Raw genomic sequence first — 17248 nt, forward strand, 5'->3', positions numbered from 1 at the left:
ACTGCTGTGGGCCCTTGTGTTGCTTTGGGCACCGGTGCAGTAGTTCCGCCGCTGCGCGGCAGGTATCCAATCGCAGCGCTCCCAGTGCCGGCGTGAGCAGGGGCAGAGGCGTGGTATACAGGAGCACCATCAGTGGGAGGCAGATGCCAGGCAGAGAGAGAGAAGGGGAGGCAGATGCTGGGCAGAGAGAGGGGGGACAGATACTGCGGAGAGGGGGGCAGATGATGGGCAGAGAGAAGGGGAGCAGATGCTGGGCAGAGAGAAGGGGGGACAGATGATGGGCAGAGAGAGGGGGGACAAATGCTGCGGAGAGGGTGGCAGATGCTGGGCAGAGAGAGGGGGGACAGATGCTGTGGAGAGGGGGGGCAGATGATGGGCAGAAAGAGGAGAGCAAATGCTGGGCAGAGAGAAGGGGTGACAAATGTTGCGGAGAGGGGGAGCAGATGCTGGGCAGAGAGAAGGGGGGGACAAATGCTGCGGAGAGGGGGACAGATGATGGACAGAGGGGGGGGGACAGATGCTGCGGAGAGGAGGATAGATGATGGGCAGAAAGAGAGGTGGATAGATGCTGTGGAGAGGGGGGCAGATGATGGGCAGAGAGAGCGGAGGCAGATGCTGGTCAGAGGGAGGGGGGACAGATGCTGTGGAGAGGGGGCAGATGATGTGCAGAAAGAGGGGTAGCAGATACTGGGCACAGAGAAGGGGGGACAGATGCTGCGGAGAGGGGAACAGATGATGGGCAGAGAGAGTGGGGACAGATGCTGTGGAGAGGGGGCAGATGATGTGCAGAAAGAGGGGTAGCAGATACTGGGCACAGAGAAGGGGGGACAGATGCTGCGGAGAGGGGAACAGATGATGGGCAGAGAGTGGGGACAGACGCTGTGGAGAGGAGGATAGATGATGGGCAGAGAGAGGGGGGACAGATGCTGCGGAGAGGGGGGCAGATGATGGGCAGAGAGAGCGGAGGCAGATGCTGGTCAGAGGGAGGGGGGACAGATGCTGTGGAGAGGGGGCAGATGATGTGCAGAAAGAGGGGTAGCAGATACTGGGCACAGAGAAGGGGGGACAGATGCTGCGGAGAGGGGAACAGATGATGGGCAGAGAGAGTGGGGACAGACGCTGTGGAGAGGGGGGCAGATGCTAGGCAGAGAGAGGGGGGACAGATGCTGCGGAGAGGGGGGCAGATGATTGGCAGAGAGAGGGGGGACAGATGCTGCGGAGAGGGGGGACAGATGCTGCGGAGAGGAGGGCAGAAAGAGGGGGAGCAGATGCTGGGCAGAGAGAAGGGGGGACAGATGCTGCAGAGAGGGGGACAGATGATGGGCAGAGAGAGGGGGGGACAGATGCTGCGGAGAGGGGGCAGATGCTGGGCAGAGAGAGGGGAGGCAGATGCTGCGGAGAGGGGGACAGATGATGGGCAGAAAGAGGGGGAGTAGATGCTGGGCAGAGAGAAGGGGGGACAGATGCTGCAGAGAGGGGGACAGATGATGGGCAGAGAGAGGGGGGGACAGATGCTGCGGAGAGGGGGGCAGATGATGGGCAGAAAGAGGGGGAGTAGATGCTGGGCAGAGAGAAGGGGGGACAGATGCTGCAGAGAGGGGGACAGATGATGGGCAGAGAGAGGGGGGGACAGATGCTGCGGAGAGGGGGCAGATGCTGGGCAGAGAGAGGGGAGGCAGATGCTGCGGAGAGGGGGACAGATGATGGGCAGAAAGAGGGGGAGTAGATGCTGGGCAGAGAGAAGGGGAGACAGATGCTGCAGAGAGGGGGACAGATGATGGGCAGAGAGAGGGGGGGACAGATTCTGCGGAGAGGGGGGCAGATGATGGGCAGAGGGAGGGGGAGTAGATGCTGGGCAGAGAGAAGGGGGGACAGATGCTGCAGAGAGGGGGACAGATGATGGGCAGAGAGAGAGGGGGGGACAGAAGCTGCGGAGAGGGGTGGCAGATGCTGGGCAGAGAGACAGGAGGGGAGGCAGATGCTTGACAGAGAGAAAACCATGTAGCAGTCAGAGAGAGAGAGAGACAGCAGCTGCATAGAGAGGGTGGCAGAGACAGGCAGGAGCTATGGAGACAGAGGAGTCAGGTTGAATACATTACTCACATTTAGACAAGGGCCATGCTGTGTGACATCCTCCGTGTTCCAGGGGTCAGAGGAGCAGCATGTGACAGCTCCTCCAATCAGGGGCTCTTCTAATCAGCATGTGCCGAGCTCCTCCAATCACTGCTCGGCACATGTTCTTCTGACCTTATTGCTGATACCAGGGAGGGGAGGAGACGAGGCACCGCAGTGAGTTGCAGGGACTTCCCCTGCTGCTGCTCTCAGTGAGTACAAGCAAACCCCTCCTCCCATCCCTGTGCTGCCAGCGCTGCTGCCTGTCATGCAGTGTGACAGGCACAGCGGCAATCGGCAGCTGCAGAGTAGCAAAGCAGGGAGCCCGGAGAGCGCCTCCCTGCTTTGCAGAGGCGCCTCTCTCATGTTTGGGGGGAGCGAGCTGCCCCCTTGCCCCCCCTATTCCGACGCCCCTGCGCAGGGACAATGTTCGGCGTCTGGAATTGGATAATTCTAAATATGAACGCGAGTCTCAGAGGTTGGGGACCTGGGGTCCCAAATGATTAAATTCACAAATCACGGAGATTTCGATCAAACGCGCTGCGGCAATCGGGCCACATGCTCCGTTCTCAGACTGTCCAAGTGCGGTCAGACAACACAACGGCGATCGCATACATCACCGATCAAGGACGGAATCGAAGTCGCATGACCATGCGCCAAGTTGCTCCATGTTCATTCTGGGAGTGAACAGCTGGAAGGCAGCTTATTCCAGGACACTGAGCATTGAATTCTTAAGTGTTCCAGATGTTGGTCCAGCGGTGGAGTTACCCACAGGGGTATCTATTGGCATCTCGCAAAAACAAATAAAAAAATAAAAATAAAAAACAAACATCCAAGTATGTGTCCATCCCAGTATGTGTCCAGTACAAGGGCTCCGAAGGCAGCAGCTGTAGATGCTCTGATGCTCTCACGATCGCGTGGCTGTACAGCGTTGTGAATCTGTTACAACGGTTACGCTGCTTCCTCGGGTACTAAAATGGATCATACAAGACTCCATGACAGTCATACTAGTGGCGCCACATTGGCCTCGGAGGCCATGATTCTTGGATCTCCGCGAACTACTCGCAGGCGATCCTTCACCGCTCTCGCTACGTCCGGACCTGTCCCACTAGGGTCAGTTCTTTTACCCCGATTTAGCGCGGCAGCGTTTGACGGGGTGGCTGTTCAAATCGCTCTCAAGAACGGATGGCATTCCAGAATCTGGTATACAAACCATGTTAGGGGCTGGGAAGCCAGTACGGCAGCTCATTATCACAAGGTTTAGCGTGCCTCTATAGGTTGGTGTGACGCTCAGAAGTTTCCAACATCATTTTCAAGTTATCCCGTCTTTTAATATTTTTACAGACTGGGTTTGGTGAAGGATTATATTCTACACTCAAGGTGCAGGTCTCTGCATGTCAATTTACCTGCAAAGGTGTTTGGCTCCTTTGCCGATTGTACACACTTTCCTGCACGGTGTCCTCAGACGACCTCCATTTATACCACCTACAGCGCCATGGGACGTGATCTGGTTTTACCACCTATAGCGCCAGGGGACGTGATCTGGTTTTAGGTTTTTTATTTACAGTCTTCATTTGTTGAATTCTTACAACAAGTGGATGTTACGTTTATCAATTGGTAAACACTTTTCTCTTAGCCTCTCAGCAAGGCGTGTTTTAACATAGGGTGGCTTGCATGTCAAGGCCCCAAATCTGGTGTTTTATGGTCATAGGGCGGAACTTCGCACAAATTCCGTGTTCCAGTCAAAGATCGTATAATGTCACGCATCAACTAATTAATGTAGTTCCTCGGTTATCAATATGTTCGAGAACTTAAGTTACTTTGAATGTGGTACGCGCACTACGCGTTTATGTAACCCAAACAATTGTACGTAGATCAGACACATTGTTCTCTATAATGTAGTGAAGATGGCTTTACAAGCTTCCAAGCAGTCCTTATGACATACGTCAGGCTTAGCTTCATAATAGGCTACAACGCCTACATCGGGGTCAGACCATTCCAAACGTTCTAGTGAACGTCATAAGCGGGCTTCAACCGCCTACATCAGTGTCAGACCATTCCATACGTTCTTTGGGAACGTCAGGAGCAGCAGGTCGTGGAGTTTCTACGAAACAGCGTAGACGAGCTGCTACATGGTCATCAGTGCATGACCATCAGTGCGCATGTTGGTGCGCTTTTACAGGTTGGCTACGTTTGCGGCATCAGCATTTAGCTTTGGCCGTCTAGTGTTACAGGTGCCAAACTGCTCTCCCGCCCAAGGGGGAAACTTTGGTACGTCCCAAGAGTACTCCAGTGACCCCTAGTGGATGAAAAAGAAAATAGGATTTTGGTACTTACCAGGTAAATCCTTTTCTTTGAATCCATAGGGGGCACTGGACGCCCACCCAGAGCAGTTTACTTGTCTTGTGGTAAGGTCTGTGGATCTTATGGTAACACTTTATCACCAATGCATTCGATGTTATGGTATCAACTGATTGTTATCAGTTCCGTTATGTGTCAACTTTAGGGTTGACCATTATATTATAATGTTATAGGTTCATATAATGTTATATGTAATTCTCTATGGTTCATCCTCTCTATCACTCCTGTTCGGCCCAGTAAAAATACTGAAGGCTCTATGGGATTATGGAGGGGATGGCCAGTTACTAATTTAAATATTTAAATATGTGCCATTTCCGGCTACGCCCAGTCCATAACCCAAGAGTACTCCAGTGCCCCCTATGGATTCAAAGAAAAGGATTTACCTGGTAAGTACCAAAATCCTATTTTTAATTACCTACCGGTAAATCCTTTTCTTGTAGTCCATAAGGGATACTGGGCTCCTGCCTCTGTGCTTCGCCTTCCTGCAAGTTCTTGTTCTTGTGTGAAGTTGGTTACACAGCTGTTGCTATTCTCTGGTTTCACTAGGTGTTGCTAGTGTGTTTGTTCTGCTGAGTGATGGTTTGTTAATCTCACCACTAGTTGTTTTGTCATGTTTTCTCCTCTCAAGTATGTCCATCTCCTTCGGACACAGTTTTCCTAGACTGGGCTGTGGGGGAGGGCATAGAAGGGAGGAGCCAGCACACCCTGTTGAAAAAATTTAAACTGCACCGACTCCTTTGGACGCTATCTATACCCTATTGTACTAAGTGTCCCCAGTATCCCTTATGGACTACGAGAAAAGGATTTACCGGTAGGTAATTAAAATCATCTTTTTTTTATTGTTGATTGATTTTTATGTGTACAGGCCGGTGTAAATTTAGTGTGTATTTTTTATGTACCAATAAACTACCTGTTTTCTAGTGCTTCTCTCATTTTCTACATATTTGCTCGGTTTTGATCTGCCACCGTAATGATTATTGGAGTATAGACCTCTTTTTAATCAGTGCATGCATAGTTGCAGACCTATAGACGTAACAGACAAGCCAAAAAAAGTGTTCACATTGGGAATTGACTCTTTCAGTGTCCATGTAACCTCCTTTATGTGGCAGCATTTAGCTGCTGTTGTGTGCAGTATGAAAGCAGATCTGTCCTATACATAACTACACATTTAATAAATGTTTGAACAGGCCACTTAAAAGTCTAGATTACATTTATTTCACAATTTACCATGACTTATGAATTTACATTTTCCTTGCTTGATTAAAGTTGTCAGTCTTTGGCAACTATGAAATATTCATGAGTATTAATGAGTGTGAATAGCCCATGTAGTGGCAGAAATTTCCCAACTATACTCCCGAGAAACTTTATAACCTTATCAAACTCTAGGAGGTCTGCCAGCTTGCAGCACTTTGGCACAGAATGGTCACTAGGGATTAGTGTAACATAGGGGCAGATGTATTAACCTGGAGTTGGCATAAGGAAGTGATAAACCAGTGTTAAATGCAAGGTGATACACGTACCAGCCAATCACCTCCTAAGTGTTAATTTACATATTGGAGCTGATTGGCTGGTGCGTGTATCACCTTGCATTTAACACTGGTTTATCACTTCTTTATGCCAACTCCAGGTTAATACATCTGCCCCATAGTCTTCAGACCACAAGACCAATTACACCAACAGGTGATTTCATTTAAACCTAAGGTTTTCTAGGAGTAAGGCTAATATAGGGGGAGACGCCATTCTAAGCAAAGGCTGCATAGTGCCTCCGGAATGATGAAGGCACTTCCAGGAACATTGCTACCTTTTGTAGGCAGGAAAATTACCCACATTTTACAGTGATGTGCAGAGGTGAACATCATAGCGGGACATAACCGAGAATGTAATCTCCTCTTTAACGTTTTCTATTTAGTATTCGGACTGTTGGCCTGATTCAGAGGTGGATGCAGTGTAGATTTCAGATGCAAATACAAATACCGGCGGTCGGAATCTCCACTTGGATGAGGGTCCATGCCACCACCCGAGGGGGAATATAACTCTTTGGTCACAACCGGGCGCAAAGCGTGGCGAGCCCGCCATGGGACACGCTGCACTCGCCACGGGTATTCTCCTGACTGCAAGGATCCCGACAGCCGGCATATCATACTGTATCCGTCGTAGTGTAGAGCGGATTAGGACACAGTAATTGACAGACAGCAACTGTTTGGGTAGGTAACAGAGGATTGGCAACATAAACGCAGGCGTGTAGCAACTGTATGGGGGTTCTCTCTGACATTCTGAGCGACCATAGAGTTTGTCAGACGGTGTACGTACAATGCAGACTTCTAGGTACACCAGGAGCAGACCAGAGAAGCTGGTGGCGACATTTGCATATTTCCTAACATCTGCTGCATAACTAGAAGCAGCATTGATGCGATCTGCGTCTACCTCATGGTCTGAATATGGATCATTATTTGATGCGTTTCATGTTAAGTTTGTTGCTGTTGTTAAATGATTATTAGCAAGGTACAAATGTTTCTAAAATTATTCCAATGACTGTCTTTTGCTTCTATATGTGTGCACTATAATTGAACTGTGGAACACATGTAGTCCATAGAAAGTCGTAAGGATTTATGTATTAAATACAGAGATAATTTAGATTTAAGGCTAATCAAGTTCTCTCGCTAATAAATATGCCAATGTGTCACAGCTTCCCGTCATTCTTATGATGGGAGACCTATGTAGAAAGAGCCTCCTCTTGATATAAACGTTGTGTTTCTGTGGCAGGCACTTCCCCCCGTAACAGCCTAGAGGTTTTAACCCCAGAAGTTCCAGGGGAGAGAGATCGCGGAAACTGTATTACATCACTACAACTCCACCCCAAAGGCTGGGCTACACTGCTACGCTGCTCCAGCAATACTGATGACCAAGAGGTAAGGACTTTCACACTCATCAGTGTTATATTGCCAGGTGTGACAACTGTTATCAGGGATGGGGTAATATTCATAGAACACACTTGTACCAAGTCAGCAAATAAGTGTATGTGAAGTTCTGTTTAATCTGCCTATTAATATGTGCTTTCTCCCTCAAATGCTGGGCTTTATCTTATACTTTATCTCGCACAATCTCTTTTTAATGATTAGCAAGGCAGTAACATAAAGAATATAGGACATACTTGTTGAAAACTTAATTACCCTGTTCAAAGCAGGGGCTGTTATGAGGGGCAAATTCAGTTGTGGGCAGGAAATTAAAAAAATCCTGTGGCGCAGGGTTTTGGTATGCAATTGCTAGACCGAAAATAGAAATCGCCCCCCCCCCCCTAATGAGGACTAATTAAGCAATTGGAAATTTCCAATTAACTCTATTAGTAATTACTCAAGCTTCTGAAACAGTGTCTTCCCCAGTGTCAGAAGCTGGGTCCTCTGCACGAGTGGTGAGGTGTGCGAGTGTCTGTAAGTGTGTGTGTGACCCCCCTGTAGTTTCCACACTTAACCATTCCTCTAGTCTACCTAATCATTTGTTTTACCCCTCCCTGTGTGTCTACCCTGTTGCACACCTTTGTGTCATCTGCAAAAATCCATACTTTCCCTTCAATACCATTTTCAGTGTCCCCAATAAAGATTTCTCCTTCATCCACTAGGGGCCACTGGAGTGCAGATACAATGGGGATATAGTAGGCAGTAACTGGGAGCTGGCACTTTAAATTAATAACCATGTGACTAGCTCCTCCCCTACTATGTCCCCCCTCCAAGCCAGTCTTATTTTAGTGCCCGAGTGAGCTGGTCACTTGGCTCTTCTCTGAAGTTTTTTTATTTCTTTTTATTATTTTTTATTATTCTTTCTTACACTCACAGACTGGCAGCTCTGCCACTGCCAGTCTGCACCGCGGGAGCTGCCGGCGAGGTCCCATCGCAGCTGTGTGCGGCTCGGGATGGGCCTCGGCTGAAGGAGACACTGAGCTCTCCGGAGCTGGTCAGACACCGCTGCGTGCGGTGCGTGTTGGGGCCTCTCCGTCGGCAGAAGATTACGGCAGCGGTAAGTAACAGTGGCCGGACACCGCTGCGTGCGGCGCGTGTCGGCGCCACTCCGTCGACAGAGGCCGGACACCGCTGCGTGCGGCGCGTGTCGGGGCCACTCCATCATCTGCAAGCAGTGGTGAGTAAACACCCCCCCTTCACATTGATGTATGATTTATCTATTACATTGCCAAGCACATTTACTGGTGCAATATGCTCTAAGTAATATGTTTATTCCTTCAGTGTGTCCACTGTATGATCTCATGTGTCTGGAGTGGGTCAGGGTTATAACCAGAGGCGCCTTTTCTGGTTTAAAATCGGCGCCATTAAGGGGGGGGGCGGAGCTTCAGTGCGCTATGCACAGCGCCCGCTCTGTACTGCGGTTCAGCGCTTCCCGGCAGCGGCACACATTGCCGGCGGGGGATGCAGGGCGCTCACTGCTTCGTGGAACTGAAGCGGGTTAGTTTAAATTTGGTGCCAGAGCGGGGGGGGGGGGGGGGGGGGGGCAGAGCTAACTCCTGCTCTGTACAGCGAGCGCTCCCCGGCCGCTGTACGCTTTGCTGGCAGGGGATACAGGGCGCTCACCGCTCTGTGTAATCTACAGGCTCCCGCGCTGTACAGCGGGCTCAGCGCCCCGCTTCCCAGCCACTGCATTCCCGCTCTGTGCAGCGGGCTCCCTGCTCCCCGCACGCATTGCCGGAGGGGGATACGGGGCGCTCACCGCTTCGTGCAACTGAAGCGGGTTAGTTAAGATTTGGGGGCCGACCTAATTCCGCTCTGCACAGCGGGCTCCCTGCTCCACGGCCACTTCACGCATTGCTGGAGGGAGAGTCAGGGAGCTCACCGCTTCATTTAATGTTTGAATTGGGAGGGGGAGGAGCTTAATCCCGCTTTGCTCAGCGGGCTCCCCAGCCACACACATAGTAGCTATGGATTAGAGCCTGCTCTATATCAGGGGCTCATTAATGCATCATCATTATATAAAGAGCTTTTATAGCTTAGTGGGCATAATAGCGGAGCATATTATGCATAGGAACCCAGGTTCACATCTCACCCTCTACCCAATTAGGTTCATTATGTGTGTGTATATATATATATATATATATATATATATATATATATATATATATATGTGGGTATATATATATATATATATATATACAGGTTGAGTATCCCTTATCCAAAATGCTTGGGACCAGAGGTATTTTGGATATCGGATTTTTCCGTATTTTGGAATAATCGCATACCATAATGAGATATCATGGTGATGGGACCCAAGTCTAAGCACAGAATGCATTTATGTTACATATACACCTTATACACACAGCCTGAAGGTCATTTTAGCCAATATTTTTTATAACTTTGTGCATTAAACAAAGTGTGTGTACATTCACACAAATCATTTATGTTTCATATACACCTTATACACACAGCCTGAAGGTCATTTAATACAATATTATTAATAACTTTGTGTATTAAACAAAGTTTGTGTACATTGAGCCATCAAAAAACAAAGGTTTCACTATTTCACTCTCACTCAAAAAAGTCCGTATTTCGGAATATTCCGTATTTCGGAATATTTGGATATGGGATACTCAACCTGTATATATATATATATATATATATATATATATATATATATATATATATATATATATATGTATATGGTTATGTATGGGTGTGTGTGTATGTGTGTATATGTATGTATGTATATATATATAGAGAGAGAGAGAGGTATATATGTATACTGTTACAATACCATATATAGTGGCAATGTTTTCTTATAAGACAGACCTGGTTTCACATTAGCTCCGCCTTGCCACATAACTTTTACCGCCGTCTTTTCTCGCAGGCTGGACGCCATTTTGGGAAACCAGCGGAGCCTCCGAGAAACATGTATTGCGTCTTCCTAATTTAGCAGTACTCTACATACAGGGCGGGTGTTACCTTCCCTCTCTTATTCCTTTGTTTCACTTAATAATAATAATACTGGTTGTAATTTGGGGAATGTGTGTGGCATCAGGCAAACAGTCGCTGTGGCTCAGTACGCTAGTAGCGGGTATCTGAACAGGGAGACCAGGGTTTGAATCCCGACAAACACCTACTTTTAAGTTCCTACAGCCTAGTGGCTAAGACTCCTGTCCCGCAGCGCTACCAGTTCAAATCTCAGCTGCTTCAGAATGTTTACTTGAAACGTGTCTGTCACTGCACGTTATAGTGCAGACATTACATAGGGCTGCGCTTATTTAACCCACCTTTTCTCCTTTCGTTCGTATCACCTGGGGCAGTCTGAGAAATCCCTTTTAGGTGGGCATGGTGCGACGGAGCCATCTGCTCAGCCCTCCACGCAGCTGCAGGACGCTCCGGTTTGAACAGCCCAGCTTATGCAGGTAATTTCACTGTTACCCAGAGACCTTGTGCGTCATTTCTCCTCTCCCAGGTTTCTAAAGGGAGCTTGCTAACCTCCAGGTTACAGTGGCCTTTCTTATAGGAGGCAAGAGATGTCCAGGATTCTGAGGATGTCTGTTTTCGGTGGAGTCTGAACCAGTATCTCAGGATATCGAGGAGCATTTTACAGCAGTTCGTCTGGTACTGCAGGTAAAGGAGTCGGACAATTCACGTACCTCGGAGTTCGGCTCCAATGAAGAAATAATAACGACTTGTCCAGTGTCGAATGAGCTGGATATGCTCCGGTCGGAGGCCTGGAGACATCCGAATGCTCAATTTCAGGTATCAAACAAGGTTTGTTTTCCTATCCTTTCCCCGCAGATAGCAGGAAACGATATCAGACCTCTCCAAGGGTATACCCCTCGATGTATCGCCGGTCCAAGAAGCTGCCGTTTCCTGGGGCAACCTTGCTGACGGAGCCATCGGAGAGAAATATACGGCAGCAGGGGTTCTACCTTATCCGGCGCAGGTAGGTTGTGGAACAATTGTCCTCTAGGATACCGGATGGTTTGCATCAGTATCACCTGATTCTTTGGGCAGATCAGAGTCTCGATTCTGCTTTATTTTCCTTTGAGGTCTCCAGGGTCGTCTGTATACTCTGATCCTGCATTTCCGCTTGGGCTGTCTTAACCCGACGACCTTTGGGGCTGCGACAGTGACAGGCGCATATTGAATCCGAAGAGCAGCAGGTTCATTACGGGCCTGGTCGGGAAGGATCTTCCTGCCTGGGTCTCTCAGGCCTTTGGGGGTAAGTCCATTTTTTCTTTCCCCTACTGCTGCTCCAGCTCCAAGACGGACCTATACCGGTCTTTCCTTTAGATCTTTCCTTGTCCTTTCCAGGTTTCGAGTCCATGACAGGGGCGGTATTTCCGTCACCAAGGGATCTCAAAGTAAGACAGAGGTTCGGCGTCCTCGAACCAGTCTGATTGTAGGTCCTCCAATGCACACACCGCAGGATGCTTGGGTGTAGGATTCGCATCACGGGCGGTTACATACTCTATTTTGGTGTCCAACCGCCTCAGGGGTCCCTCACCATGGGTCTGCCGGTTTAAGACGACATGAGAGTCGTGCTGCAGGCGGCGTTCCAGAGGCTTCTAACCGCAAGGGTGCGGTTCCCGGTTCTGCACATCATTGGAATCGGGGCATTTTCTCAAGCCTTTGTTTTTTTTCCCTGTTCTGGAACCAGATGGCTCGGCCAGGCCTATTCTGAACTTAGAATCCTTTCAGTCTGGGATTGCTAGTTTGAAGAAAAAAAGGGGTTTCACAGGCATCGGGGATGCCTGTTTACTGGTTTCCATTGGGCTTCCTCATCGGTCCATTGTTAGACCTTTCCATTCGGTCTCTCTTCCGCTCCCACCGTGTTCATGAGGGTCACTGACTGGCCCTACTTCAAAGGCAGGGAGTGACGGTTGTTTCCCTACCTGGACAATCTACTGCGGGAAACCCACTCTGCAGATTAGGTTGCTTCTGGATATCTGGAGAATCCAGGATCTTCTGATTCGACACAGGTCCCATTTATGCTCCTCGTATTGTTTTTTTCTGTGTTTAGGGCTGGTTCTCAACTCGGACCGTCAGAGGATTTTTCCTTCCTCGGGACCAGTTCCCCTCTCGTTCTCTTCAGTCAAGTTATGGCGCTGAGAGGTCGCCTACACTCTACTTTGACCAGAGGACGACAGTCTTCATTCCAGGTCAGGCACCCGGGGGAGTGGACATTCCCCGGAGTTTTGTCAGCGGGTCCGCTGTTGGCGAAGAATTCGGATCGTCCTCAGGGCGTTCCGACTGACTCTTCAACCCCTTACTACTCGGACGTGAGCTCTGGCGGCAGTAGCCGGGGATGCCCTCACGGCTCCATGGATTTCTGGTTAGTCTATCTTTCCTCCTTTTCTGTTTCTACCTCACTTTCTGCAACGCATAAAGGGAGAATGCGCGCTAATCCTCCCGGGGACTCCAGTTTGGCCGAGCAAGACTTGAAAATCCACCCTGCACCTGTTTTCAGTAGGGGAGCCTTGACTCCTACCTCTGCGGGACTGTCTGTTTCAACAGGTTTCGTTTAACGGCGTGGCTGTTCGCGAGACCTCAGAAGTAAGGAGTCCCTAGTTCGGTTATACCTACTGGGCTCCGTTTTCGGAAGTCGGTTACCTCTTCTCGCTTTTGCCACTTTTGGATATTTTATGTGGCCTGGTGTGGATGACGAGGGCTTTTCCCTTTTGGTTTTTCCTTCAGCCGCCGCCTTTGGTTTCTCCGGGTGTTTTGCTCGGCTGCGCTTCGACTAGGTTAACCTGAAGTTCAGGTCTCTACTCTTTCGGTTCTCTTCCAAGGGATATTAGCCTGACTGACGGAAGTTCGGGTTCTCTTGCAGGGAGTACTCTACTTGCAATCCCACCTTGCGCATAAGGTTACGGCTGAGCTTCATTGTCAGCTGCCATTGCTTCCATGGGTGATGTCCGCTTTTCATATAAATCTGACACTTGTGTTTTCGGCCCTCTCGGCGGTTTCACCGGATTCGTGACCTTTGGATGTTGTCAGGGCTCTCCGACTCTCTGTACAAAGGTTTTCGGTTTTTCGACAAATTGATTTCTTCTTTATTCTGTACGATGCTCCCGTCCTAAATGGCCGGGGTCCCAGCAGCCGTTGGGTCGTTGGATACGTCTGACCATCAGACAGTCTTATTTGGCGGTTGCTCGAGAGCCTCCGTTTTCCATTTCGGCGCACTCCACGCGCTCTGGGGGACCTTCGGGGGCGGCTGCCCACGGGGTTTCCGTGAATACTTTATGTTGCGATGCCGCTTAGTCGGGACATCATACGTTTATCACATTTTACGGATTTGACATTTTTGCGGCCTCTGTGTCACATGTTGGCCGAGCGGTTTTGCAGGACTCTCAGCGCTCTCCCTCCCGTCTTGGGAGCTCTGGGACGTCCCCATTGTATCGACACTCGAGTGGCACTTAGTGGATGAAGGAGAAATCAGGATTTTGGTACTTACCGATAAATCCCTTTCTCCGATTCCACAGGGGCCACTGGACGCCCACCCAGCGCTGTTTCCTCCTTCTACACTTATCGGGTTGCAGGTCACTGTGTGACTGCGTGTTTTGTTCCTATTACCCTATCACTATGTTTTCAGGTATCCTGGGTATTATCTTGGCTTAGCGAACCTCCTCTACTTTGACGTTGGTCTTTTCCAGCTCTCCTCGGGCACAGTTTTAACTAGACTGGCTTGGAGACATAGTAGGGGAGGAGCTAGTCACATGGTTATTAATTTAAAGTGCCAGCTCCCAGTTACTGCCTACTATATCCCCATTGTATTTGCACTCCAGTGGCCCCTGTGGAATCGGAGAAAGGGATTTATCGGTAAGTACCAAAATCCTGATATTAAAAAGCACTGGTCCAAGTACAGATCGCTGGGGTACTCCACCGGTAACATTTCCCTCCTGTGAATGCACTCCATGTACTAGAACTCTGTACTCTATCCATACATGTTAGAGACGGGACAGACTTTAGAGAATTATTATATAGATATATGGTAACACATTTACTACAATAATGTATCTACATCAAAAGCAAAGGTACAGCTAATTCTTTGTTGTTGTTTACATTGTTTTTCCCCCCCCTACATCTAGTAGTGATAATGATCCTATTGGTATACCGATGCTGGAAGTAAATGCATCCAGTTTGATCACTGTCCAGTTGGTTGAATAGCTAATTTCTCATGGTTTTCCTTGCAGTGGACCTGTGTGTATGAGTTTCAGGAAGGAGTTCCTGTACCTCCAATTTCTCCTCGCTGCTCTTTGAGACTAACCCACTACATTGAAGAAGCCAACGTAGGCCGAGGCTATATTAAAGAACTGTGCTTCAGCCCAGATGGACGCATGATTGCCTCTCCGCACGGATATGGGATCCGCTTGTTAGGATTTGATTCCCAGTGCAGTGAGCTTGTAGACTGTTTGCCTAAAGAAGCTGGAACTTTACAGGAAATTCGATCTCTATATTCTCATAAAGATGTAGTGCTGACAACAAAGTTCTCTCCCACACACTGTCAGATAGCATCAGGGTGCCTTAGTGGGCGGGTCTCCCTGTACCAGCCCAAGTTCTAACTACTAGGCAACATATTCCCATGACCAGGATGAGGATCAACGTGTTGCCAGCTCTTAGAACAGACATCAGTATGTACCCATTGCCTGAAGATATCAAATCTATTATCTTTAGATACTAGTTTTAGTCGGGAAGGAGACTGCACTGGTTTTAATGGTGACTTTATTTTTCTCAGTTGGATATTATGTTCTATATTTGGTTCAACTCCAAAAAAATCATACATTAGAAATTAAGCCTCTGCTTTCACATATTTGCAAGTTTCACTTTAGCACATTTAGTAATAGAGATGTTCTTAATAAATAATATAATAAGCCCATATATAGCTCCAACTGGTGACAGCAAAAAACTGTAGCTATATATTTGTCATTATTTAATTACAATGTACAATGGGGTATATTATGTAATGAATGTTACTGAGCTGTGCTTGCTGTTGGTCTTCTTACCAATTAGGTAATCAGGCTTCAAGGTCCCATTACTAAAGTGATAATGAAATGATGTAAAGCTGCTGTGTCATGTGACTGTCATTGCATTTAATCCACATGACCTGTTACTCGCAGTTTGCAGCCACTGTTTTTAGACGTGGGGTTTTTCTTTGTTTTGTTTTTGACTATGGAAAAGATTTTTTGTAGAACATGCATCAATTATTTTTGAAATGTGTTTCCTAGTGGAATAATGTGTATTAAGTAAAAGTCTCATCTATGGTAACCTTTCTTGTTGTACTAAATATTGTTATTTACAAGTATAAAGTGACATACATGAGCTTTCACATAAATTGACTCTTTAATCAAAACAGTATTGGAACGTGGAATGAATCTACCAAAGAAGTACACCCGAGTAAAGTAACTGAGCATCAGTGTACTTCACTGACCACAATCTTGGTTGGCAAGAAGCTGCCAAATGTTCTAGGAAGTGCAGTCTTTGCTGTGTGTGAATATTGGCGGATCTTACAGGATATGTGGATGGCATCAAACACAGTAACGCCGAAAGTAGCTATCTTTATAGGAAAACTCCAAAAGATACTCCATGAAATACTACTTTTAAATAAATAAATATATTTAAATTCTACATATGTATGTGCAGATGTTTTGTCATGTTTTCATCTCTTTGTTATAGATGGCGATTAATTGAATCTTGTCGAACATTCTAAAGTTCCTTCTACACATTTTGATTTAGTATTTAGCAGTTTGGTTTGGCCGTCTTTTTATAGAAAGACACCTGTATTTTATTTTTTTTTGCTCAAGAAGGCTGAATGAGAAACCTTGTTTGAAAGCTGCTCCTAGGATAGTAATGTTTTTTTTCTTGAACACTTTAAAGCCAGGTACACACTAGAGCAACCGCCAATCGTCCTGATGGTCGAACCAAATTCCTTTCGGCCTGGGCCATGCAAGATTGGCCATATACTGGGCCTAATTCAGCATGGATCGTTATTCTGAGAAATTGCAGTTGTCTGCGAGTAGAAAGGCGCTGCCCCGACAGGAAGAAAAAACGCCCGTGCAAAATTGCAATTGCACCCGCAGATTGCTGTACACTCGCAGATGCATACATATTTCCCAGAACATCGAAGAATCTTTGCCGTCTGAGCAAATGTGAGTAGGTCTGAGGCTGCCGTTAGTCTGCGACTGAGATGGCCTTGAAGTGGTCTGCGCTGACGTCAGAGAGCCTCCCCAAAAACGCCTGGGCATGCCTGCATTTTTTCCGACTCCTCCAGGAAACTGTAGGTTTCCACCCAGAAACGCCAGATTCCTGTCAGTCAAACAGCAGCTACATTGCGATTATGATATGTACACAATTTCTGTCGCTGTTGCCCTACATGCTTGTGCAATGCGAATGCTACACATGCGCAGTCGTTCGATAATCGCTCAATTTGCGATTTCTCTGAATAGTGTTCCATGTTGAATTAGGTCCACACTACATGATTTAATGAATGACGGAACAATACCTCGTTCTGTCCTTCATTACACTAAACAGCCTTGCATACAATGTCATCTGATTGACCGCTCAATACTGCCGACCAGACGATGATGCATGTGACCCGCGGGAACATGCACTAGACGTTATGGTATTATGTATGGTGTAATGGTTAGCATTACTGTCTCACAGCACTGAGGTTATAGGTTTATTCCGACAGTTTGTATATTCTCCCTGTACTTGTATGGGTTTCCTCTGGGTACTCCGGTTTCCTCCCACAATCCAAGAATACACTGGTTGGTTAATTGGCTCCCAACAAAAAAATAAAGCCTAGTTTG

The 17248-nt window shown here is 47.7% G+C and overlaps 1 protein-coding gene across 1 annotated transcript in view; it reads left to right on the top strand.

The window, feature by feature from the left end:
- DCAF10 (DDB1 and CUL4 associated factor 10) overlaps positions 1 to 16067 on the top strand; it is a 53481-nt gene extending 37414 nt beyond the window's left edge. The window contains exons 6-7 of the mRNA XM_063914251.1: positions 7237 to 7382; positions 14636 to 16067. Coding sequence (XP_063770321.1) covers positions 7237 to 7382; positions 14636 to 15004 — 515 coding nt within the window. The 3' untranslated portion in view covers positions 15005 to 16067. The remainder of the gene's footprint in view (positions 1 to 7236; positions 7383 to 14635) is intronic.
- The last annotated feature ends 1181 nt before the right edge of the window (positions 16068 to 17248 follow it).

Source organism: Pseudophryne corroboree, chromosome 1, assembly GCF_028390025.1.
Source record: "Pseudophryne corroboree isolate aPseCor3 chromosome 1, aPseCor3.hap2, whole genome shotgun sequence".
In the NCBI taxonomy this organism is placed as follows: Eukaryota; Metazoa; Chordata; class Amphibia; order Anura; family Myobatrachidae; genus Pseudophryne; species Pseudophryne corroboree.